At 37.8% G+C, this 24,673-nt stretch overlaps 1 protein-coding gene across 3 annotated transcripts in view; it reads left to right on the forward strand.

The window, feature by feature from the left end:
* Window positions 1-18,673, forward strand: part of RUFY1 (RUN and FYVE domain containing 1) — a 32,106-nt gene extending 13,433 nt beyond the window's left edge. For all 3 annotated transcript variants that reach the window (XM_026659353.1, XM_026659354.1, XM_026659355.1), the window contains exons 4-18: window positions 534-635; window positions 1,831-1,954; window positions 3,143-3,204; window positions 4,725-4,790; window positions 7,673-7,742; window positions 8,894-8,995; window positions 9,480-9,596; window positions 10,369-10,536; window positions 12,285-12,382; window positions 13,557-13,676; window positions 14,570-14,699; window positions 15,734-15,828; window positions 16,157-16,205; window positions 16,432-16,509; window positions 17,840-18,673. In XM_026659353.1, coding sequence (XP_026515138.1) covers window positions 534-635; window positions 1,831-1,954; window positions 3,143-3,204; window positions 4,725-4,790; window positions 7,673-7,742; window positions 8,894-8,995; window positions 9,480-9,596; window positions 10,369-10,536; window positions 12,285-12,382; window positions 13,557-13,676; window positions 14,570-14,699; window positions 15,734-15,828; window positions 16,157-16,205; window positions 16,432-16,509; window positions 17,840-17,983 — 1,525 coding nt within the window. In that variant the 3' untranslated portion in view covers window positions 17,984-18,673. The remainder of the gene's footprint in view (window positions 1-533; window positions 636-1,830; window positions 1,955-3,142; window positions 3,205-4,724; window positions 4,791-7,672; window positions 7,743-8,893; window positions 8,996-9,479; window positions 9,597-10,368; window positions 10,537-12,284; window positions 12,383-13,556; window positions 13,677-14,569; window positions 14,700-15,733; window positions 15,829-16,156; window positions 16,206-16,431; window positions 16,510-17,839) is intronic.
* Window positions 18,674-24,673: the final 6,000 nt, after the last annotated feature.

Below are 24,673 nucleotides of genomic sequence, written 5' to 3' on the forward strand. Positions count from 1 at the left end.
AAAAATTCCTTACCTGTGCAAGAAATAACCTTTAAACTATTCAAAATGAGAGAATTTTAAAATAGTTTTTAATATCATTTGTCTGCTTTCTTGCTTTGTTTTTGGATGATGTAAGTAGACTAGTTTCACTTTCAAATTCTTGGGCACCAGCAGAATGCTGCAATGGTTAGGTTACAAACATTACAGAAGAATATTTATATTTAAAACGTTTTTTATTGGAATTAATAATGACAGAAATTTTTCTTTTAGTCTAAGATATAGTAAAAACTTGTGTTTGATTTGGGCCAAATTTGACCAGATGTTTCCCATTCACTTAAATACTTGATTTGTTTAATAATTTCTCTATAGATGTATAAACATTTTTATTCTCACTTAATTTTCTTCATGGGTTTTTGTGCTCATTTAATAAAATACTACCTCCAACTTGGTATCATCTTTATTAATGCTGAATTACAGAAATACTTTAAAAATTGCTTTTAAAATCTTGATTTATTGCAATTTTGATGATGGTTTGCATCTGTATTGTATTCTAGAACCGCAGTAGGAAGAGGAAGAGCTTGGCTTTATCTTGCACTCATGCAAAAGAAACTGGCAGATTACTTGAAAGTACTATTAGACCACAAACCTCTATTAAGGTACCCATACACCCAATTTGTAGTATTTTGATGATATACTGTACCATTTATATATAGAAAAGAGAAACATCTGTGCATGTTGGTTTTGAGATAAATATCCTTTGTTCCTTTCATCTTTAAGTTTCTCAGGAAGTAAAAACAATGGATGAGATTATAGTTTAATTTTTGAAAGTGTTGGACAGTGTTCTCTGTATATAAATGAGCAGAAATTGCATGTAGTTTATTAATGAATTGAGCAGTTTTTTTCAACTTTGCTGGACCTATCAAGATTGAATTGAACTAAATAAAATATGCATATAAATTCATGGAATGAATAAATTATGTGAGCCAGTGACTTGAAATAGCAGGCAAGGTTGCCATTCAAAACTTGGGGAGAATGTAAAACTGCTCAATGTTTGTAAAAGGATGCCATTATAGTTCTTCAAAATCCTGTCTGGTGATCGGACAGAGAACACACAGTTCTGTGGAATTTCTTTCTACTTTCTAAAGTAGTTTGGAACCCATACAATGAGCTTTGAGATCATACAATGTAGTTGTTGCTCTAAAACCTTGGGATACTATTGGAAACGTTTGTTCAGCAAACCATATACAACATACAACATCCCCTAATATAATTTAGTCTAAATTGATGAAATTAGTTACTTATTACCAGTGCTCTTTTAATCTCAGAGTACTACTGAAACAAAACATACAAAATCTTATTCTAAATACAATGGACAGTTGAGAGTTGGAGAATCTTTATCAAGGACAATCTTTCTTTAAACAGAGATTGTATTTTCTGTTATCTTTGATTTAGATAAAAGGCTTGGTACCTCTCGAGCCCTTGAATGCTGTTCTGTGATTGTTATAATGTTCATACAAAATCTTACGTTGCTACAAATGCTAGTGGTTGTGAATGTAAATTTAAATTAAAAAAAAAATCTAGCAACAATGGCAGTGAATTTCACAAGTTGACTGTAGGCTTAGCAAACAAATATTTCCTATTGGGGTTCTGCATTTGTTGCCTTTCGGTTTCAAAGTCTATTCTTGTTCTTGTATTACAGTACGTGATAAGGAGAGGATCAGTATACATTCTACTCTTTTATCTAGAGCTACAATACCACTTTATATAATACTTTCGTTAAATTGAATTTCTGCTATTGCTGGAGTTGAAATCATGACGTGTGAGAATTTCCTCTAAATTATCTTTCTTTAGTGAATTTTATGAACCTGATGCATTGATGATGGAGGAGGAAGGAGCAGTGATTGTAGGTTTGCTGGTTGGACTGAATGTTCTTGATGCAAACCTTTGCTTGAAAGGAGAAGATTTGGATTCCCAGGTGAAAACTAGGTTTTAAAATAGAAAGCTAATCTAATCTCAAAAGGCTCCAACTCAGCAAAGCACTTCAGCATGTGCTTAGGTCTCGTTACACTTAAGCACATGCATAAGTACTTAGCTTAATTGGGGCTGTAATTTGCAAACCTGGTCCGCTTCGTGGGTTAATGCTGTCTGAAGCATTATGTCACATGCAGACATTTGAAGACTTTTTATGAGAAATGGAGCCCATAGACAATAAATGAAAGCTAATTATTTAAATATATGCTTTTGTGAAAAGTAGTCTGGCATTTTTAATAACAGCACTGTACCTACTGTCCCTGTGTTGCCTTTAAAGAAGTTCCAGTAGTTTGATTTGTTTTATTTATAGCCAGCAAATTAATCCAATTTGATATTTAGTTTTTAAAAAAATTACTCTCAGCTTGAGTTCATATCTTGCTTTCAGGCCAAAGGGAAGTTTGTTATAGTTTAATATGACCTTCTGTAAATCCAGCTGAATGCTAATTATAGTTGAGTTAGTGATGCTATAGTATAGGTTGGTGATGCAATAAAAATTAAAAACTCTGATAAAACTTCATCTGACCAAGGGCTACTGATAAATACAAGACCTATATGGAATTATTACAGAGAAATCAAGAATTAAGTTCATTGGAAATAAATTCTGTTACAGAGCACAATACTGAAATTCACAAAACACATAGCATACACTAGAAAACTTACCTCTTATTGAAGATGGTACCAAATGTATACTGAAAATTATTTAAGTGCTAAAATCTTTTTCAGCACAATTTCAGAAAGTGTGATTAAGACTTGCTGACTGCCATATATCAGTTTGTCATGCTTTCTGAATCATTACTGGAAACCGTTGCCCTGTCTATGCAGCACTTAAATACTTTTTCAGTACCTATTCAAGGGAATCATTGCTGAAAGTAATTGTCAGCAATATTCAATTTCCTAGTGTAGACAAGGATAGATTAATTATATCCAATGGATTTTGTTCATTTTCATTTTGATCTTTTTTTAAATAAAAAGGCAAACTTCTTTTGCTTCAGAGGATAAGAATTGTATTTCTAAACTTAAATGTTAAATGTGTAAAAAGTAAATGAAACTTAGATAATGGTAGCAACTACTGCTTGAAAGACTTTAACTTTTATTGTAACAATGTGTAACTTTTAAAAATTGTTTTTATCAGGTTGGAGTGATTGATTTTTCCTTGTACCTTAAGGATATACAGAACAGTGATGATAGCAAACAGTAAGTATGATGATGAACTATCTTAATTACTCTTTCTATAGAAAACTCAGAATATGAAACTGTTAAATGTTAGTACTCCCTCGGAGTGCATCAGTGTTGGAGACATCTCTAACTGGATCAGAGTTCATTTCCTGAGCTTGGGCCCCCATAGTCTTTAAACTAGCATGATCTGAGTTTGCAGGGGTTCTGTGCATTAAATTCCTTAAAAAGGAACATCAGATTGCATTGGTGACTCTTTTCATGGGGTGGATATATAGGGTGTGGCTTCCCCTGGTCTGGGTTGGTGGGTGAAGGGCATACAAAGGAAACTGTCTACTACTTTCTGTTTACAGTGTTACTGTAGCCATGTTGGTCCCAGGTTATGAAAGAGATACGGTTGGGGAAATAGTATTTTATTGGACCAACTTTTTTTTGGTGAAGAAGACAAGCTTTTGAGCTCCACAGACCTGAAGAAGAATTCTGTGGAGCTTTAAAGCTTGTTTCTTTCACCAGTAGAAGTTGGTCCAATAAAAGATACTTCTTTCTGAACATTTTTACCACTTAATTCGTGGTAAAGCAGCACCATAACTATTAATTAAAATATTGGTGGAAAAAATATCTTTTTACGTTTGTAGGTTGTTTACTTGGCCTTACATTGTCATTTCCCCCTGCTCTGCATGGGTCTTTTCACACAGGTGAACAGAGGAGACACATTTACAAAAAGAGAAAAAAGTCAATGTAAAACCATAAAAACGGTCTAAGTGGACTCGGGGCAGGTGCTGCCTCTGTAGCCACTTTATTGAAACTGACTAGATTTTAAGTTGACAGTGTCATTTAACAGCTGCTATGACTTAGTATCTTTAGAATGAGTCCTTCATTTGTTTTCCCTTTTGCCCCTTAGAAATATCAAATGCAGTTGGTTGCTATGCCCAAAATATTAACTATTTTTACTTCCCTTAATATTTCCTAAGATTAAACTGAAGTTTACCTTCTTGTCCCTTACAGTTTTAATTATACCGGCATCATCTATTACACACTTAGATACCCTACCCCTTTGCTTACTTTTCTGACTTTGCTCCAGTATGTCAGGTTAGCTGAAATCTCTCATTGTCACAGGGGACCCTTTTAGCATCGGCATCTCTAAGTTTGCCCTATAGAGCCTCCTCACTTGGTCTGTATGTGTGTTTGGTAACCAACTCCTATCCTTTTTTTTAAATTTCTGGTGGCATTCTATTGTTTCTATGTCCTTGTGGGGGGTTTTATTCTTTTTTTATTTCACTTCTTCCTTTATCCTTGCTCATGGTTTTTTGGCTTATAGTGCTGCTACTTTGCCTCTTCAAACTTCTGTCTTTCATCAGTAGTATGACATTGTTTATTTTAAGTGCACTGACAACGTAATTTTAAAGTCTTGCACGGAGGTTGTCAACTTGACACTTCTTTTATTCAACAATGTGGGAAGGGCATGGTGATCCCATGTCTAGTACAGATTAACACTTCAAAATTAATACACCCTTTTACATTTCTTAATGTTTAAAAATTAGAGATGCAGGGATTACTGCTGTGCTTGACCAGAAGCATTATGTGGAAGAACTTAACCGTCATCTAAGGTAAGATTTGTCTGTTTGAATGCGCAAACATTCATTCTGTTTTTATTTTTCCTGTGACTTTTCTCTGTGCCCTGCCTGTAACTTTTTGTAGAATTTGCTCACAAATTCATACACTAAATGATGATTCTTTTCACAATATGTGGATTTCTAAAGGAAACTAATTTCTCATCAGTTACATAATTTTTTTTCCCCCCTCTTCTGCTTTGGATACTTAAACGTCAGAGCAAGTCTCTTTCAGTTTTGTAGTTAACACTCCTCAGTCTCAAAATAAAAGCAATAGAAATTGGCCTAGAAGGCTTGAGAGAATCTTTCCTGGGAAATAACTGTGTAGTATAAGTTGAAGTCTGTCTGTTAAACAAAATATTTTGCCTGTAAGGAGGTGGTACTATTGGCTTATAAAACCAGTGAACATAATTCACAACTCCATATGGTGAGTTTACTAATTCTTAAAGTTGATACAATTTCCTGCAAATAGTAATAATGTTTTAATAAAAATCAGCGTTTTATTGCAGAATGCCTTTGCCTTCTTTAGCTTCCAATTCTGAGATCGTGCTAGTGTTTTAGATCGTATCTTACCTTTTCATCCTCCTTAGAAGAAGAGTTAACATTCAAAATATGAATGCACACTTAATTCAGAAATATAGTCCTCTTCGATTTTAGGAAGTTTCAAGTTACTGATGTGTAATTTTAAGAAAAGGAACCTTATTCAGTTTGGTCACTTGTACAAAAAAACTAAGTATTGCCTAAAATTTTGTGTTCAGAAAATATAACTACTGTAAAAGTGTGGATTCAAAATTATCATATTCTATTTCTAAATATATCATAGCACTCATTATAATCTTAGCAGTAATTTTAAATTAAAATGCATAGAGGAAGCATCCAAGACTGGATTTGTATAACAAATGCAACTTTGGTGGAAAGTCCTAGAGAAGTACTAATCATTATGCTGTCAACACTCCTCCTAAAAATTAAACTTCATTTTGTATCCAGTGTGTGAGTTCTTGGATGACCAGATGTGTTTTTAAAATATTAACTAGAAAAAGAGGTTGGTGTGCTTATATTTTTTTCTTTTTTCAGGCACATTTGCTTACCCTATTGTTAAAAATCTATAACCTGCAATTTGTTCAATGTCCACATATGTATGTTTTTATTTATAACTTTATTAGAATGTTTAATACATTTTTTTTCTTATTTTAACCTTGACTAAACACTAAAGGAATCTTTCAATAGTTTATTTTGTAACTGTGCCTCTTGCTTCAAATGTGTTTGTTTTTGTTTTTTTTAGCATGACTAGCTTACACTTGTTTAAACAAAACTTAAATTATCTGATCCAACCACACCTACATCAGTACTTAGTCATTAGTCTGCACCCTGCGTTGTTTATGAACAACTTCAGTGACTAAGCAAAATAAGCACTGATGTCAATCATTCCTAAAATGGAATTAATCTAAATAACATTGCAGAATATATTCAAGTCTCTTAGCCAGTGTGTTGGCTCTTTCCTGAAAGACTTCACATAAACAGACCACACCAGACTTAAAGATCTTATTCCAATCTAAAATGGCAACTGACTTTCTTTTGCAAAAGAAATGTAATATTACTGTTGATGATGTTAGAAATAAATTGTACGATAAGTGAGAATACTTGTAGGAATGTGAACTATCCTCCATGGCTAGGCTGGAGAGGAAATCCAGTTTTCTCTGCATTTTAACTATGGCACTTTTCAGCTCTTCAGAATCAGCTGAGAAGCATTAAACTTTTGTGACTAAACCAAGGATTACAAACTAACCTTGGGATTCTGTCAGCAGTTGAACTCTGACAAATAGTTCTGTTATCAGACTTATTTTCAGGCAGGGCAATAGTCCTTGATCCGGGAAGTCTATGGGAGAAAGCTGAACGGTACTACTCATGCTTTTAAAGCTAGTCTGCTTTTGAGTGCTGTGCTGAATTGTCTCCACAGAGGATAGCCCTAAATTCTTTTTCTGGGTACATAACTTCTACCACTGGGGTGATGAACGTAACTGGTTCCCACTGGAGATCTCTAACATAATTAAAAGTTAATTATTTGTTTTCTGTTGCAACTTGAAGTAATCGCTCTTTAGATAATGAGATTACCCTTATATCAATATTGGTCTAGTCAGAGTGTGTACTTTTTCTTCTTGGTATTCCATTATCTACTGATGACTGTGGATAAATTTGTGACTGTAGCCTCAGTTACTAAGTTACATAGTACTAGTTTTATTTAGCTCTTTAACGGTGTTGATCTTTTATTACCAGATAATTTGGATTTTTGACACAATATTGTATGTGGTACCATTTTTATGGGCTCTGAACTGGAAAAGTACCAAAGCAAATAAAACAATGTACTAATGTAAGGCATAAGAGGTCTTAAATATTTAAAATTGCAGAAAAGGCACTTGGAAAATAACTTAGGTTTTGTAGGCTTTTATGATTCTTTACAAACTCAAACCCAATCCTGGGCCATGTTCTAGCACCTTTTCACAGCTCTAGATACATAAAGGAGCTGGAATCCAGGTAGATCTGTAGCAGAGCATTCCAGGCCACCATAACTCAGAGCACACAGCTCAGAGGGGGGCCTCAGAAATGAAGACAGTATGCTAATTGTAGGAGACTACCTACTTGCAAAGACATACATTTGGAAAAATCAATAAAGATGATACATTTTCTCTTTTTGCTCCCCCGCACCTTGCGAAAGAAGCAGTAGGCTCACCTAGGGGCTCTATACCAGCTCGAATTTTTGCCTTTTCATCTGCTAGTTGCTGTTTATGGGAGACTGTTACAAAAATATAATTGTGAGGATTAATAAAAGCTGAACATGTCATTCTTTTTATTTAAAGCCAAATGTAAATCTTTTGCCACAGTTGCACAGTTGGTGATCTCCAGAGCAAGATAGACTGTTTAGAAAAGACCAATTCAAAACTCCAGGAAGAGGTTTGTGGCTAATTTTACCTTTTTAAAATACAAATGTGTTATACAGTCAACTGAGAAAGTTTAATTGTTACATCCCTAAAAAGGAAAGGGGAGTTTTGCTATTTATTTCAGTTGGGCCAGGATTTCACCCCAGATCTGGAGTGAGTTTCATGCTTGTGAAATGTGGGGACTAATAGGACTGGCTTGAGTCAGAACACTGTGAAAGCTTTCCCACATACAATACCATGGTGATAAATGTGGTATAAAGACCTAGAAAGTTTTGGTTGTTAGAAGTGATGTTGGCAGAAGACTCCCTGTTATACCAGTGCTTTCAAGATGTCTGCAGACTCTGATCTGTCTGATCAAGTGTTTTTATAAAGTGTTTTTTCTAAACACAACAAATCCAAACTTGCCCAATAATGAGGAGGCATTAAATACCTCATTCCACTTCCTCCTTAAAATGTTTGCCTCCTTAAATTATGTCAACAGGACGTACATCTATCCCCAGCACAGGCTCTCGTTTCCCATCTAAAAGAGAGAGGAAAGACTAAATCAAAAAATGAAACAGTGAATAGGAAAAAAGTTGTAAGGAGGAGTCACATTTCAGCTTCCCAGCAAAAAAAAAATTTGCAAATAAGAATAGGATGCCCATCCTACCACAGTACTGTACCTATACAGATTATTTTAAATTATCTGAGTGTGATTTTACACTTCTCACGGCATTCGGCAAAGTCCAGCCTCTACCCCTGCTGTAGATGTCACGTCGTGACAACACTGTCATCCGCTCAAAGCATGTTGGGTCTAACCTTCAGTGTGCCTCATTTCTGAGCATCCTAAAGACAATTATGTTGACAAAACACATGATAGTCCCAACCTTGCACATCCCAAAGCTATCTATGATAAAACAATGCAGCTCACATATGATCTATGCCAGAATTCAAACTGGTGTTTCAAGGTGGGAGGCAAATGTGTAACTCACCAAATTAAATAGCCCCATAATGAATAGTTTAAAGATTAGCAGTGACTGTTTTTTACTTAGCTGTATTATGAAACATACGGTACTAAGATTTATTTCTAACAATATTCTAAGTGGTATGTTTAAATCTCATTCAGATGCTGCACACTTGTCTGTGTTTAATCACTATAGTCTTTTTTTTTTTTTCTTTAACCAGCTTGCAGCAGCAACGGATCGTATCGGTTCACTTCAGGAAGAACAGCAACAGTTAAAACATCAAAATGAATTAATTCGTGAGCGGAGTGAAAAGAGTGTAGAGGTTAGACATCCAGTTCAAGAATATGGGAGATATTTAAGATAGGCTGTCCTCTGATCGATTAGCTTCAGTATTATAAAACAATTTTAATTTGAATGCTAACCTTGTTTGTTTATAGATATGGGTATTGAACATGTTCCTTCTGTTTAAAATTTGCTTCTCCTATAATGCACATTTAAAAAAAATAAAATTAGTACCATAATGTACAATATAATGAAGTCATGTCTGTTCAGATGTAGGCTGCAAATGTTTTTTTAAGAAGGGGGTGAAGTATCTTCAAAAGCATTGGACATTTAAAAACCTCAGTACTAATTTATTTTTGAGAATTCATTTTAATATTGACCATCTGATTAGATGTAAGATCAATTCTGTGCAATCACAGGAAGTAATTTTATATTAAAAGAATGAATAGAAATATATTATTTTATGTCCCATAACCAAATTGCAAGCAAACTTCAAAAACAACTTTTCCTAATGTTTCATGTAGGTAACAATACAGGATACAAAAATAGAACTGGATACCTATAAACAGTCACGCCAAGGTCTGGATGAAATGTACAGTGATGTCTGGAAGCAGTTGAAAGAGGAAAAAAAAATTAGGATGGTGAGGATACTACATGGCAGAGGGTGAAATGAAAGATTGTTTTTTTTGTCTTTATTTTTAGTGCTATAACATAAGCATGTAATACGAAAATGCTGTGGATTGCTTGAATCCAGGCTTCTTGCTGCACAGTGGATTTTCAAGCATCTTTCTCAAAATAGCTTAAACAGATGGACAGCAACAGTCCATAAAGAAAATAAAACGTAGAGCTCATGGAAAGTTAAGAATGAAGTCCTCCTCTTGTTTGCTATACTGTTGCAATGAATACTATATTTTTAACATTTTTTTTTTAATTGTCAACGCAAAAAAGCGACTGTCTCTTTCTTTGCTATCATGCATTGTTGTGACTTATAACAGTCACCTCTCAGGTGGAGCATTCTCTCAGCAGTTATGGACTGGCTGGATTAAGAGCCCTTTGCTTCATTTCAGACTTTCAGCTCCTGTAGCCAGTCCCTACCTGAAAAGAAATTCCCAGAATGGAGAAGACTGACTTAAACCTTCAATTCTACCGTCTAGAGCAGGACTGCAAATAAAATAAAGTAGCAGACTGCTGAGAGTTAGAATATACTGTGTGCTGCTTTCCCTCTTACCATTCTTACTAACTTACTCATATTGTGTTATTTGGGCTGTTTGTCTCATTACATATAAAATAACAACTCAACATTATTCCTTGGACATAATACATAGACAAGTTTTATGTAGGTTTAGCATGTTAGAAATTTCTTACACATAATGTATGTCCTATATAGCAATAACTAGGAAATCTCCTTCTAAGGAACTAGAAAAAGAGTTGGAGCTGCAGATTGGAATGAAAACAGAAATGGAAATTGCCATGAAACTTCTGGAAAAAGATACTCATGAAAAACAAGACACTTTGGTTGCTCTTCGCCAACAGCTGGAAGAAGTTAAAGCTATTAATTTGCAGATGTTTCACAAATCCCAGGTAAATATATCAAATTTGTAGATGGAGAGAAGTAAAAATGTCTTGCTATTTGGTAATCATACAGGTGTTCCTTGTTGCAAGTATACAATTATCTTTGTTGCAAACTCTCATGTATGTTGTATCAATATGTGTTGGATAGTCTTACTATTCAATAATCCTCTGAGAAGTCCTTCCCTAACACTTATCTTTAACCTTTCCTTCCACAGCTTTCTCTTACGTCTCATGCGTCTTTATTGTAGGTGGTGTAGACTTTGTTGTAAATTATTATATAAATTCCCTTTTGGAATACCATTTGGTACCCTCAAGGGAATGCACTAAAAATCAATTAGTTTCTTGTTGTACAGGGGGAGAATAGGATCCAAGGAGTCTTAACTATTGGTCCTCTGTTCAAGCCAGTAGATTATTTAAGTTCAGTTCCTTGGAGCAGATGGGGCTATAAGATCAAACTGGTGATGGAAGTTAGTTGCATTCTGCAGGGTGGAAAAATAGAATCCCCTAGGTTCTGTTCCCTACTCTCTCACTAACTTCCTATGTGACATTAGGTAAGTCATTTACTTCCTGTTTCCTCAAAATGGATATAATACTGATCTACCTCAGAAGTATTATGAAGATTCCTTGATGTCTGTAAAGCAATTGAAAATATTAAGATGAAAGGTGCTATAGAAGTGTAAGTTAGCCAACAAAAACTTGCAGGTACAAATGAACATTTGCGCACACAGTCTAATAACAGTAAGCTTTATTTCCACTAATGTACTTTTTAGTTTGTTCATCTGTTCATTTCATTTTTAATTGTACCTAGATTTTCACCACCCTGTCTCTCTTCATATACTCCTACTTCCAATGCTACGTATGCATCTTCCTGTTTTGGTCTGACATTTGCCCTATCTCAGCTTCTACATATGCATCTTCACTTCCTCTTTCTTTAAGCACCTTCACTGATCTCTTTAACTTAGCCTCCATGTTCATCCAACCCGATCACTTCATTTCCTCTGAGTGTTTATTTCTAAAAAGAGAAGCTTTTGATTGTGCTGAATTTTTACTTATATGGAAGCAGGTGCTGGTCTTTTATCTTATTTTGAAATATCATGGTCCAATTAATAGCTCTTATGACTTTTCTCATCCTGCCCAAGTAGCCGTTTAAAAATTGTGTGGTGCTTGCGTTTTTTCACTTCTCCCTTAACACAGATTTGAGAGATGGTGTGTGACTGTTGGCTCCCAAAGGAGAAACGGGGGTGTTCCTCTTTCACTTTTTAACTTCTTTAGTACTATTTCAGCTAGTGATATAACTAAAATCAAACACTGACTCAAGATCCTTGAATCAGTCCTATCCTTTCGTTAGCTCTTTTTTTTTTTTTTAAGGTGTGCCAACAGTAGTTATATATCCCTTTAATTCTCCTTATCTCCTAACATATCCCTTTAACTACTGTCCTCTTCCTTTCCTTGCAACCTCTAATGTTCTCAATCCTCCATTATCCTCCTCTGCCTTCAGTTGCCTGATCTCAAGAACCCCTCCTATGCCAACTCCCTGACCTTTGCTCTCCCATTACTCCCTCTAGTACATCAAAAGAGAGAACACCATTTAATACATCTTGCCCTTTTCAGTTTTCTTCTTACTGCATCAAATTCTTCAAAATATCATTGATTTTCTTTCTCAAGCACTAAACTTTGGCTCTAAACCTTATTTTAGTTATACTTTGGAATATTAAAGAATAATTTGTGAAATTATCTGCTCAAATTTCTTCTTACAGAATTCAGAGAGCTCACTGCAACAGAAAAAAGAAACAATATCCTCTTTTGAAGGAAAAACAAATCAGATGATGTCTACTATGAAACAAATGGAAGAGAGGTGATATTTACAAACTCTTAAAAAGGCGATGCTGGAAAAAGAATATTGCATGAACTTCCAATATTCTTACATATTATAGAAGCCTCAGTAGTGCCTGCATAGTTAGGACTTGGTTGAGCTTTTCAATTAAAACAGGACTAAGATCCCTCCATTTCACACTTCAAGTGGCTGAATTTAGTCTCCACATTTACCAGAGTTAATGTTCATGTGATCCTTTGAATTTTCTGTTCTGCCTATTTCATAAAATACTTGGTAACTCTTCTAGACAACACTATTAAAATCACCCTGTCTTGAAGTGTAGCCATCAATGTATTACTTTCTTTTGCCTTCAAATAGATGTACACACACCATGAACTCCAAACTTCAGGCACTTCCACATGATCACCATATACTGGAAATATAAATATCTGTATATAGAAATATAAAACTTAATCCGTTACTCTCCTTATTTGGCATAACCATACATTAAGAGAAGCTGTGACAGGTCTGAAACTATCCACTGCATACATCTGTTCTCATAGGCTGCCTCCCTGGCCCAGCTTCACAGCCCTCCTCCATAGCTCCAGTCTTTGCAGCGATCCCCAGACAGTCTGTGACAGGGGCCACAACAGAGGCAGCACTGAATGAGACCATTCTGATGGACCTGAGGAGGGGGCAGGAAAACTAGATGATAGGGATAAGTGTGATGGGGGTTCCCTGTGGCTGCCCCAACACAGATCCACTTCTCCCCACGTTGCAGAGCACTGATTGTTAAATTTTGCCCCTCCACTCTCCCCCTCCCCTGCACAGCCTCCAAGTATCCACACTACACCCTCATTTCCTGTACAGGTCCAGGCTCGCCCTCTGACCTCCCCTTTGTGCATATTTTCTCTTTCTGCCCCCTCCACCCCCATACATACAGATCTGGCCCACACCACCACACTTACTGCATGTGTAAATGTATTCTAAATAGTGTATGCTGAGTTAAGGCATACGTCCTATGTGGCTGACTTATGGCTTCCACAGAAACTGTTGCTTTTTAAATGTCCTATTGCTGTGCATTCAAATTCTCAGTTGTACCATGGTAGAAAAAGGAGTGCAATAGAATTTTTTAAAGGAAAGAATTGTGCATACTTAAGTAATACTTTTGTGCATTGATTATAATAAATGCATTGCATGCCTTATTTTGCTTTAGGTTGCAGCATGCAGAACAGGCTAGGCAGGTAGCAGAAGGAAAAAATAACAAGATGAAGCAAGAGTTTGGTGGCAGAATTGAGACTCTGCAGCAACAACTCTCCCAGGTGGACAATCAATGGTACTTTTTTTACTTCTATAATACTTAATATAAAGAAGAGAAAAGCTTTTTGTTTTGTTTTTTGTTTAAGATTTGTTTCTTCTCTATTGGTGCTAAAGAGTGATAGATAACTAGTTCTTTATGGATGGTAAATTATTTGCAATTGTTAACTTTATGTATGTACACAGGTAAGATGGTGAGTGGATGCTTTATTAATAAATGAATTAAACCTGCATACTTTGCTCTTTAATAACAAAAGGCTATGCATGATTAACTTATTTAGCATCCGGGAGTGTGCTAGGTCCTCTGCAGACATAAAATTAGACCCAAAAGGCTTACAGTCTTAATGGGAAACATTCAGACAAAAGAATGGGAAAGGATTCAGTGTGACATGTTGATTTATGGGACACTGTCTTGCTCCTCCCCAGGACTCATCCTGTTCTCAAACCCGGTCTGATTCACTTTTAGAGTCAGTGTTCAAATAGAGAAACAATCTCTTGCTGCATTAAAAGGGTCTGGAATTTAATACCAAATGCATCCCCCACTGTGCTGCTGATTCTTATCAGTCTTTCCAGGATTTCACTGATGGGGCTATGTACGTGTGCATATGCTCTCAATTGTAATGTTTGGTATGTTCAATTATTTATACATAAGCAGTCAAATACACACCTAACTGAATAAAAACTCCACAACCCCTGAAACCCACTGTCTTGGCTGCTCCTTCCTTGCTGTGACCAAAGGAAAAGATTGTTTAATATAATTATTGATCTCTGCACTGCTAAAACAAGTCTCTTCCCCCTTCCCAGAACAATGTTTCCAGTTTTGCCCTGGATTGCACAAGTTTCTCCTGTCCTTCCTTTTTCCTAAAACTCTTTATAAAAACAGCTCTGTTACAACCAAAGTTCTTTTAACAGCTCAATTCTGGAGAAGGAGTTAAAATCTGAAAAAGAACAGAGACAAACTTTGCAACGAGAGCTACATCAAGAGAAGGATACTACTAGTCTGCTAAAAACAGAACTGCAACAAATGGAAGGGTTGAAAAAGGTAAGCACGTTGGGAGCATGGTGAGTGGTTAGGGTGGAAAGTCAACAGAAGCTATGCAAGTATTTCCCACCTTTGCTTCAATAGTTAGTTTTATTTCTGTAGACTTCCCCCCCATTGCCCACTTGTGAAAGTGGTTACAAGAAAATGACCAACAATTCAACTAACTTTGTGCAGGAAAATGCAAATAGGAGGAGCTTGGGGTCCGCATATTACAAAAGAAAGGTGAATTGATATTCTAACCGAAGATTTCAATGGTGGATACTTAAAACTTAAAAACTAAAATGAGTGACTAATTCTACAAGTTTTCAAATCCTCTGTGCTGCTTAAAATCATTTTCTACAAATCATCATTCTTTAAATTAAAATGACTCTTACACTTACAACAACCCACTCCCCTGTGTGCATTTGGCATTTGTTGTACTTACTTTAAGTGCTGGAGGAGCAAAGCATACATTACTAAGATTGTAAGCCCCTTGGGGCAGGGACAGTCTTTTTGTTCTGTGTTTGTACAGCACCTAACACAATGGGGTCCTGTTATATAACTATGGTTCTTAAGCTCTAAGGCAATATAAATAAGAGGTGTGTGCCCTGCATATTCACTGAATAATACTTGCACCATTGGTCAACTGGTTGGTTTATGCCACATATGCTAGCTTACTCTCAGAGATTGCAGAGACCTGAAAAAAAATCTCTTCACCTCCCTTGTATTTGTATAATCAGTTAAAAACTTGCCCATGATGATCTACAATACGTAAAGTGCATACTATTTAGATGTGAACAGGTTATTAACATAAACACAGTAAAAGCAAGATCCTAAAGTCCAAGAATAGGTATCTGGCTTTGTAGAGAAGTTAATATATCATAAATTCCTCAGTATGAGTTAATTTGTTTAGGACCCAGTTATATAAGGTCAGGTGTTTGGGTTGTGGTTTTTTGTTTTTTTTTTAAACTGCAAAAAATCCTAATTCTTCACACTGTGGTGAAGATGCTCAGCATTCACGTTCTTGTTCAGAGCATTCAGTGTGTTAATTATAGGAACTGCGAAAATTGCAAGATGAGAAGCAGCAGTTAGAGAAGGTCTGTGACGAACAGGAACAAGCTCTACAAGAAATGGGACTACACCTTAGCCAGTAAGTTCCAATAATTGAAGAACTATGTAGATAAATTAGGTTGGATTTTCAAACTAATTAATAACAAATGTAACAATTAAAGAGCATCCAGTTACATAAATGAGAAGTGTGAATTTTAGAAAACCAAGGATGAATATGGAGAAAGTAGATACAAAAGTTTGGGCAACTTGTGCATGTGTTATCCATTCGCTTCAGTGGTACTATTTACACACACAAGGGTTGCGGGATTGGGACTCTTTTTCCCTCCCCTTAGTTCCCGCTAAACTCTGTTGCATTTTTTCTGTAAATAGCCACCTTTATCTCATGATTATCTCATTATCTTTTCCAGATCCAAACTGAAGATGGAAGATATTAAGGAAGTAAATAAAGCACTAAAGGTACTGTACACTGTATGAAAATGTAAATTAAGTATTGTACATATTTCATTTTAGATGACCTCATACTGCAGGTAACTCTTAAAACTGAGTGAAATGATTTAGAATATGGCTGTGAGAAATTCCAAGTGTTGCAGCCCAAACCACCTTCAACTTCAAATCCTTTCTCCAAGTAATTCATAACTGAATTGATCTTTCTTGCATATGTGATTGTTTGTTTTTATTTTAGGGCCATACCTGGCTAAAAGATGATGAAGCAACCCACTGTAAACAATGTGAGAAGGACTTCTCCATTTCAAGAAGAAAGGTAGTGGTGTTCAGTGGATAACGACGAAGAATACCCATTTTTTAAAGCAATAAATGAAAGAGAATTGTAACTTGGTGGTTGGTGGCTTGTGGGAGGTGCACGCAGGATCAAGTGACCCTCCAGCAGCCGGCCTGGGTGGGGAGAGGAAGGGGCAGGGCCAGAGCCTCTTCCAGCCACGCTGCCCGGGGTGCAGCGCAGTGTCCCAGCTGACTGGGGCTCAGCTTCTGGGGACAGTGGCCAAACGAGCTGGAGCCCCTCCGGCATGCTCAGTCGGCTCCTGTCCCTAGAAGTCAAGCCTGGGCAGGGAGCAGGCTGCCGCCGCTCAGCTCTGGGGACAGGAGCCGACTCTGAGCATGCTGGGTAGGGTGGGGGCTCCGACTTGCTCAGCTGCTTTCCCAGAAGCCAAGCCAGGGCGGGAAGCAGCCCACTGCTGCTGCAGCCAGGCACTCTCCCAGGCAGCTGCTGTGCTGCACCGGGCAGCATCCAGGAGTGGCTCCGGGGCCTGGCTGCTAGGGAGAGCCGCCAAACATGCCAGGGGGAGCCAGCGCAGTGGGAGGGCAGAGGCTCCCCTCCCCCAGGCCCAGCAGGTAACCTGGGCTGGGTGGGGAGGAGTCACGTGCCCTACCCTTTAACTGGTCCGTTGTTTCTCTTCTCTCTCCCCCCCTCCCCCCCCACAGTATGGGGAGGCACTAGTAGTCTACCCTTCTAATGTATCACAGCTCATTTTGCTAGGGAAGAAGTATTTAAAAGCCTCAAATTCCAGATCTTGTCATACATTACTAACTAGAGAAAATTGACTTGACTTGGAGTAACACTTTCCTGTTAACCTGAGGAGGGGGAGAGAACAAGTTCTTTAAAAATGTTAAAAAGGTGATTGTTTCTAAAAACTGTGATTTTAGCATAAACCTGAGTCTTGTGTGTGTGCTCTCAGTGAGGCTGTTGCTTGACAGCAGGAATGTATAGCTTTCTGGTAGTGCGCGACGCTGCCCTTGAGAAACTTGGGTTCAGTTCCCATTGTGGTTTCCTTTTCTAACCAGCAAGAACTGGAAGTGCTAAAAGGCAGTTTTTTTAGTTCCTGAAAGAATGAATGCCTCAAGATGCATGACCTCCTTCTGGCTAAGCAGCTGTGATGACAGCCTCCAGATTGAATTCTGTATAGTCCTTACTGGAAGGAAGGAGATCATTGATGTGGAGAGGGCGGAGGCTCAGGAAACCATGGATGGTGCCAGCAGGAGCTTATCACAATTTGCTAATAGCCTGCTGTAGTTAAAGATTAAACTGTACAGTTTGTGTTTACTCAACCCTAATTATGTTTTAAACTGTCTTCTAGCATCACTGTAGAAACTGTGGTGACATCTTTTGCAACACTTGTTCCAGCAATGAACTTGCACTGCCATCCTACCCTAAACCTGTGCGTGTTTGTGATACATGTCACACTTTACTGCTTCAGAGATGTTCGTCTACTGCTTCCTAATGCTTCAGTTGTTTCAAGAGGACCATTCTAAGCTTGGAGAAGGAGCCATGAATTTTTTTTAAAACTCTGACTTCCAATATCCCTTGTGCAGAAGAAAACATCTCTTTAGATTTCAACACTTTCCATTCTAGAACAGGTCAAGTAATAATTTAAAAGATATAAAGGTATTTATAGGAATTATTAAAGCTAATGTTTTGCCAATATATTTCATAATGAAATCAAGTAGAAGAAATAAAAAAAACATATAATTTAAAATGTGCTCAACATGCTGAAACTTTGAAGTGCGAATTCACTTTTCTGAATTTTATAAAAAGCTATTTTCTTTATTTAAAACTTTGTACTTCACATTTGTACATCTGACCTCTTAAAAAAATCACTGATTTTTTTCTGCACACTGTAACCTCATGGTTCTATTCCAACGACTCACTTTTAATATACTCCAGATTATATTATGTTGGTTATGTACAGTTTTATATGTGAACAAAGTAAGTTGAACATGGAAAAACAGTCAACCTTCTACATGTATAAATGAATGTGCCTTCACGATATACTTCAAAGTAAAAATAGCATATAGACTATATTTGTTTCTAAAGCATTTATGACTACAATAGTGATTATGCAATAAAGTCTTTGTTAAACTATGAAAACGAGATATTTAGTCTTAACACTGTTCCATTTTTTTCTTGAAAATAAATAGCAATGAGTAAAATCAAGCATGTAATCTTTGAAAGATTTTCATTTGGCAAAACAAAATACTACTCCTAGTTTGTAGGGAATATAAAGCAAGAAGAAAACATTTTTAAAGTAACTGAGTGTAGTGGAACAGAAGTACTGTGTAGTAGTCCAGATACACGCCCTGATCGTGGGAGCCCTGGGCTCGTGGGACCCCCCGCAACGAGCCAGTTCTGAGAGCGTGCGGAGTCGGTCGACGCTACGCCCGGCTCATGAGACAGCTCATGGTGTCAGACACCATCAGGTGGTCCAGAGATATTTATACGGAACACATCACAGGACACCGCCAATACCACACTGAGTAACTGAGACCGCCGACCAGGGAAATAACCCACTTCCTTCCCTGACGGACCAAGGGATGCACCCCCCCACCCCCCCTGTACTTATCCGCTACACCGATACTGACTTGGACTCCTTATACATTCCATGGGTGGCGTACTCAAGCCCACTTATCCACTGACACGTTAAAAACCCTTGGACCCCAATCTGGGTCTATGCAGATTATGCGATATGTATGTATCTTTTCATCCTTGCAAACGATACCTGTACCCCCATAACCGAAGCCTGACCCCAGATATACAGTATCTTCCCTCTTAACTCATATCTATTTAATTTTAAACATTCACTTTAATAAAATTTTTAAATCTGATAAAAAGGCAATGCAAACCAAGAGCAAAGAAGCAAGAGAATGTATACATAGAAAAAAACATCCTAACATTCTGGGAAAAAACAGCATCTGTTCATAGAAACTTGAAACACCTACACAAAATGCAACTACCTCAAAGCACTCTGCATAAAGAAAAAGTGAAGAAACTGAAACTTGACACAAAATGTCCTCCATAAGGGGGGAAATGGAGAAATTCCAGAACCAATGGCACTGCCCGTAACGTCTATGAAGTCTGTTCATAGGTTTTAGACTTTAAGGTGAAAAGGGACCATCATGATCATCTAGTCTGACCTACTGCACAATGCAGACCACAGAACCTCACCCACCCACTCTGTAATAGACCTCTAACCTCTGGCTGAGTTACAGAAGTCCTCAAATCATGGCTTAAAGACTTCAAGTTACAGAGAATCCACTATTTACACCAGTTTAAACCTACAAGTGACCCATGCATTAGCATTTTTCACAGCTGCATCACATTGATGATTCATAGTTATCCTGTGATCAACCAATACACTCAGGACTATCTCCTCCTCTCACTTCCAAATGATACGTCCCCAACTTATAACAAAAATTCTTGTTGTTAGTCCCTTGATGCATGGCCTTACACTTCGTACAATTAAATTTCATCCCATTTCTATTACTCCAGTTTACGAGGTCATCCAGATCATCTTGTATGATAGTCCGGTTCTCCTCCATATTGGCTAACCCTCCCAACTGTGTCTCATCTGCAAATTTTATTAGCACCCTCCCACTAATAAAAATGTTAAATAAGATTCGTCCTAAGACTGATCCCTGAGGAACTCCACTAGTAACCTCCCTCCAGCCTGACAGTTCACCTTTAAGTATGAACTATTGTAGTCTCCCCTTTAACCAGTTCTTTACCCACCTTTCAATTCTCCTGTTAGTTAAATTGGAGAAAATGGGATTAATTTCCCCTGTGGAACTGTATCGAATGCCTTTCTAAAATCCAGGCACGTTCGATCTACTTGCGTTTCCTTTGTCTAAAAAATCAGTTATCTTCTCAAACAAGATGATCAGGTTGGTTTGGCACAATCTACCTTTTGTAAAACCATGTTGTATTTTATCCCAATTACAGTTCACCTCTGTCTTTAACTACTCTTTCAAAAAGTATTCCAATACATTTGCATACAATTGAGGTCAAACTAACAGGCCTGTAGTTTCCCACATCATTTCCCCCCCCCCCTTTCTTAAAAATAGAAGCTATAGTAATAATTCTCCAGTCATAGGGTATGATCCCCAAGTTTACAGATTCATTACAAATTCTTGCTATTAGGCTTGCGACTTCATATGCCAGTTTCTTTAATATTCTTGGATGGAGATTTTTCCGGGCAGCCTGATTTAGTCCCATTAAGCTGTTTGAGTTTGACTTCCACTCAGATGTGGTAATATCTACCTCCATATCTGTGTACCTATTAGTCACCCTGCCACTATCTCTCTTCATTAGCCTTATTAAAAACTGAGGCAGTTTAAAGTATTAGGGTGCTGGGCCATACCTAGATTATCTTTAATCTCCATCCCAGCCTCAGGGTTTAGCAGTCCCACTTCTTTCCTTGTTTTTTTATGTATATGGCTAGAGAACCTTTTACTATTGATTTTAATTCCCTTTGCAAGGTATAACTCTGCTTGGCTTTTGGCAGTTCTCACTATTCCTACACTTTCTGACCTCCAAGAGGTAGCTTTCCTTGCTGATTCATCCCATCTTCCTTCCCTTCTAGGCTTTCGGCTTTCTCTTAATCACTCTGTTTGAGATGCTTGTTTATTATCCAGTTTGGTCTGCAACCCTTCCCTACAAATTTTTCCCCTTGCTTGGGATGCTGGCATTAGATAGTTTCTGCAATTTTGACAAAGTAACTGCAAGCCTCCTCCACATTCAGATCCTTGAGTTCTTTGGTCCAGTCCACTTCCCTTGTTTAAAGTTAGCCCTTTTGAAATCAAGGATGCTAGTTGCAGATCTATTTTTGTTTATCCTTCCATTTAGTTAAAACTGAATAAGCTCATGATCACTCGAACCAAGGTTGTCCCATACAAGCATAAGATCCTCAGTACTCACCAATACCAAATCTAAAATGGCATCGCCTCCTGTTGGTTCAGTGACTATTTGGTGAAGAAATCTGCTAGATATCACATCCAGGAAAAGCTGGTCCCTATTATTAGTAGCACTTGTCCGCCAATCTATATCTAAACTTGCTAATGCTTGAATATTCCTAGTAGTGATTACCTTATTGGTAATTGATAAACTCATCAATCTGTTGAATTTGGCTGTATAAATATGGACACCTGTTGTGGGAATGGGTGGAAAAGAGAATGTAATTGTTGACAGTGCCAATGCCTTTATATCTGTTTTGCTGCCTTCAGCAGTTTACTTGCTAATAGAAAGTTGTCAGATCTCTTTTGAAGCTCAGTCTATGAATACCCACTTTTTCAGTACTAATTAAGAAGTTCAAAGCTGAATAGGCATATGCTATTTAGGGTAATGTTGCTTCAGTAAGATGGACTGCCAGAATAGAGAGCTGCATGGTTTTACACTATTTGAGGGTAAGAAAATGCTTTTTTCTCAAAAACTAGCTTCACTTATATTGCTCTTTTTGTTTTTGGGCTACATTCTAGCCCAGGGGTAGGCAACCTATGGCACATGTGCTGAAGATGGCACGCGAGCTGATTTTCAGTGGTACTCACATTGCCCGGGTCCTGGCCACTGGTCCAGGGGGCTCTGCATTTTAATTTAATTTTAAATGAAGCTTCTTAAACATTTTAAAAACCTTATTTACTTTACATACAACAATAGTTTAGTAATATATTATAGACTTATAGAAAGAGACCTTCTAAAAATGTTAAAATGTATGACTGGCACACGAAACCTTAAATCAAAGTGAATAAATGAAGACTCGGCACACCACTTCTGAAAGGCTGCTGACCCGTTCTAGCCTTTTCCTGCTAATGACAGAAAAGAATAAAGAAAATACAGGGCATGCTACCAAGCAAGTTAGACCCACAACTGCAGAGCTACTTGGTGAGAAGGGTAAGGACTGGAAGAATAAAACTATCCTAAGACACATTAGGTCAAGGATTCATCTACTTTTTCCGAATGTGGACTACCTCCCTATTCATATATTGTGTGCAGGCTAACTCCCCTCCAGGCCCACAGTACATCCTATTGGCAAGCACAGCAATTGATTACATGGAAAATGAATTGTGTCTCAAGGGTATTTTAGAGCTGAAATTAGCCAGTACTATGTGACTAGTCAACTCTGAACTACCTGCATATACTCTCCCTATTAGTTGTGTTAGGTAAGCAGTGGAAGTGAGGTATCAATCATTGGTATAAGTTTGCATGTGTATTTTTTTTGTTTCTCTCTTTGAAGTGGTTTGATGCTCTATTCTTTGCTGATAGTGCAGTTCTCAGATATTGAATGAGGACATTTGACTGCCCTATGAAGCAGTGTCCTACCCATGGGACTCTAGGGCAAGTACAGCAGTGACTGTCTTTTTACCTACCTAATGCAAGGTTGGATTTCTGTTGGAAATGTTTACAACAGTCTAATTTTGCTCCTGGTCTTTCCCCTCTGGCCCTGCTCTGGCTGTTTCTTTTAGGTGGCTGCCTTCCTCATACATCCTTCCCACCACCTCACTTACCTGCTGCTTAGTGGTGCTTATTCCCTCTCCTTGTGTTGCATATCCATGCTGCAAAGAGCAGGATTCAAGTCAAATAATAGATTGATGGATGCTGGTGCAGGTCTTAATACTCTTTGGGAATATTGTGAATTTAGTTCTGAACAGGTTTTTTATTTTTTGTTTTTTAAACTAAGAACTGAAGAATTAAATAATGGTCAGTTTATGATGTATATAGCAGCATCTGATGAAGTCAGTTGGCTTGAGTCTTTAATACAGCATTAGCAATACAGGGGCCGTTGTATTACGATCAAACCCCCTTTGCCAAAAAAACTCAACTGGTTTCAAGTTGTCTCTCTTCTCTACAGGAATCCTCTGCTATTGTGTGCAGGCTGGACAGTGTATGTGCTGATAGTTGTACAATATGTTCAGTGGGTAAATCCCAGCCTTATTCATTACATAGAATCCTCCAGATTTTCAATGTAGTCCTGTTCAGTTAATAAAGATCCATCTTGGACCAGAGTGTAGGGCTGTTTTAAAAACAAACAAAAAAATCAGACCACCAAATGGTATTGTGGCCCCTATGGGAATATCTACTCAGCACATCCAATCCTGTTCAATAGCTGGTATTTTCTCCCTTCAACAGATTTCCAATTGATGGTAGTTTCTGTGAAAAGGCTATTACTAAGAAAAGGCCTTATAGGAGATTAACTTCTACCCTTGGTGCTGAAAATGCACTGGTATTTAATCCTAGGCCCTGTAGGTCAGTGTTGTCTGTAAATAGACACATTTGAGTGAGCCCATTAGAGTCAAACCTGTGCATTAAATAAAGCATGAGGCCTGCTGAAAAATTAGTCGAAAAAGGTTGACAGGAGTTAAGGGTGGAGAACAGTAAGGCTGGAGAAAGTCAGCCATATAAATGAAAGGGAGGGTGGAGAGGACTGAATGCAGACAAATTAATGCTGATGGATTAGAAATCAGGGAAAGGCTAGCTAACAGGATGATAGAGGGGCTCATGGAGGACACAAAGATCAGAGCTTGTTGAAGATAAGTTGAATGACTCTTTTGGGGAGTTGAGGGTTGAAGCCAGTGCTGCAAGTTGAACGAAGAGGTGAGAAAAAGTGTAGTGTGTTAAGTTTAGTCAGGATATGTGGGAGATTGAGAGAGCCAAGAGTTAGAAGGCTGGGGTGGGTGAATGGTAGCTGATAGCAGCAGGGTGGGGACAAGAGTGCTGTTCAAAGGAGTTGGAAGCAGCAGGAAAGGAGCCCACCACTACTCCTATGGTCTTATCCAGACTAGGTAGTATGAGGATAGAGGCCTCCTTAAAGTTAGGGCTGCACTGTTAAAGGTGAGGTTCCTGATTCATGTAGATATACTCAGGCTAGCTCTCAAACACGAGTGCTAAAATGTGTAGCTGTGGTGGCACAGACTACCCACACCAACTACAAACCCACCTGGAGCCTGTAGGCACTTGGCATGGCCAGCCTGTGCCACCACAGCTACACTTTTTAGCACATTGGCTCTCATCAAGCTCACAGTAGGTCTATCACCACTATCCCAGCTCCTTGTATAAACATACTTTAAGAGGGCAGAGGCAGATCCAGTTCTTTGAGCCAGGAACTGGTGCAATGAAGAGATCACAAGTAGTGGAGTTTTGTTTT

This window comes from Terrapene carolina, unplaced genomic scaffold (assembly GCF_002925995.2).
Source record: "Terrapene carolina triunguis isolate 2854851 unplaced genomic scaffold, T_m_triunguis-2.0 Scaffold629, whole genome shotgun sequence".
NCBI lineage: Eukaryota > Metazoa > Chordata > Testudines > Emydidae > Terrapene > Terrapene triunguis.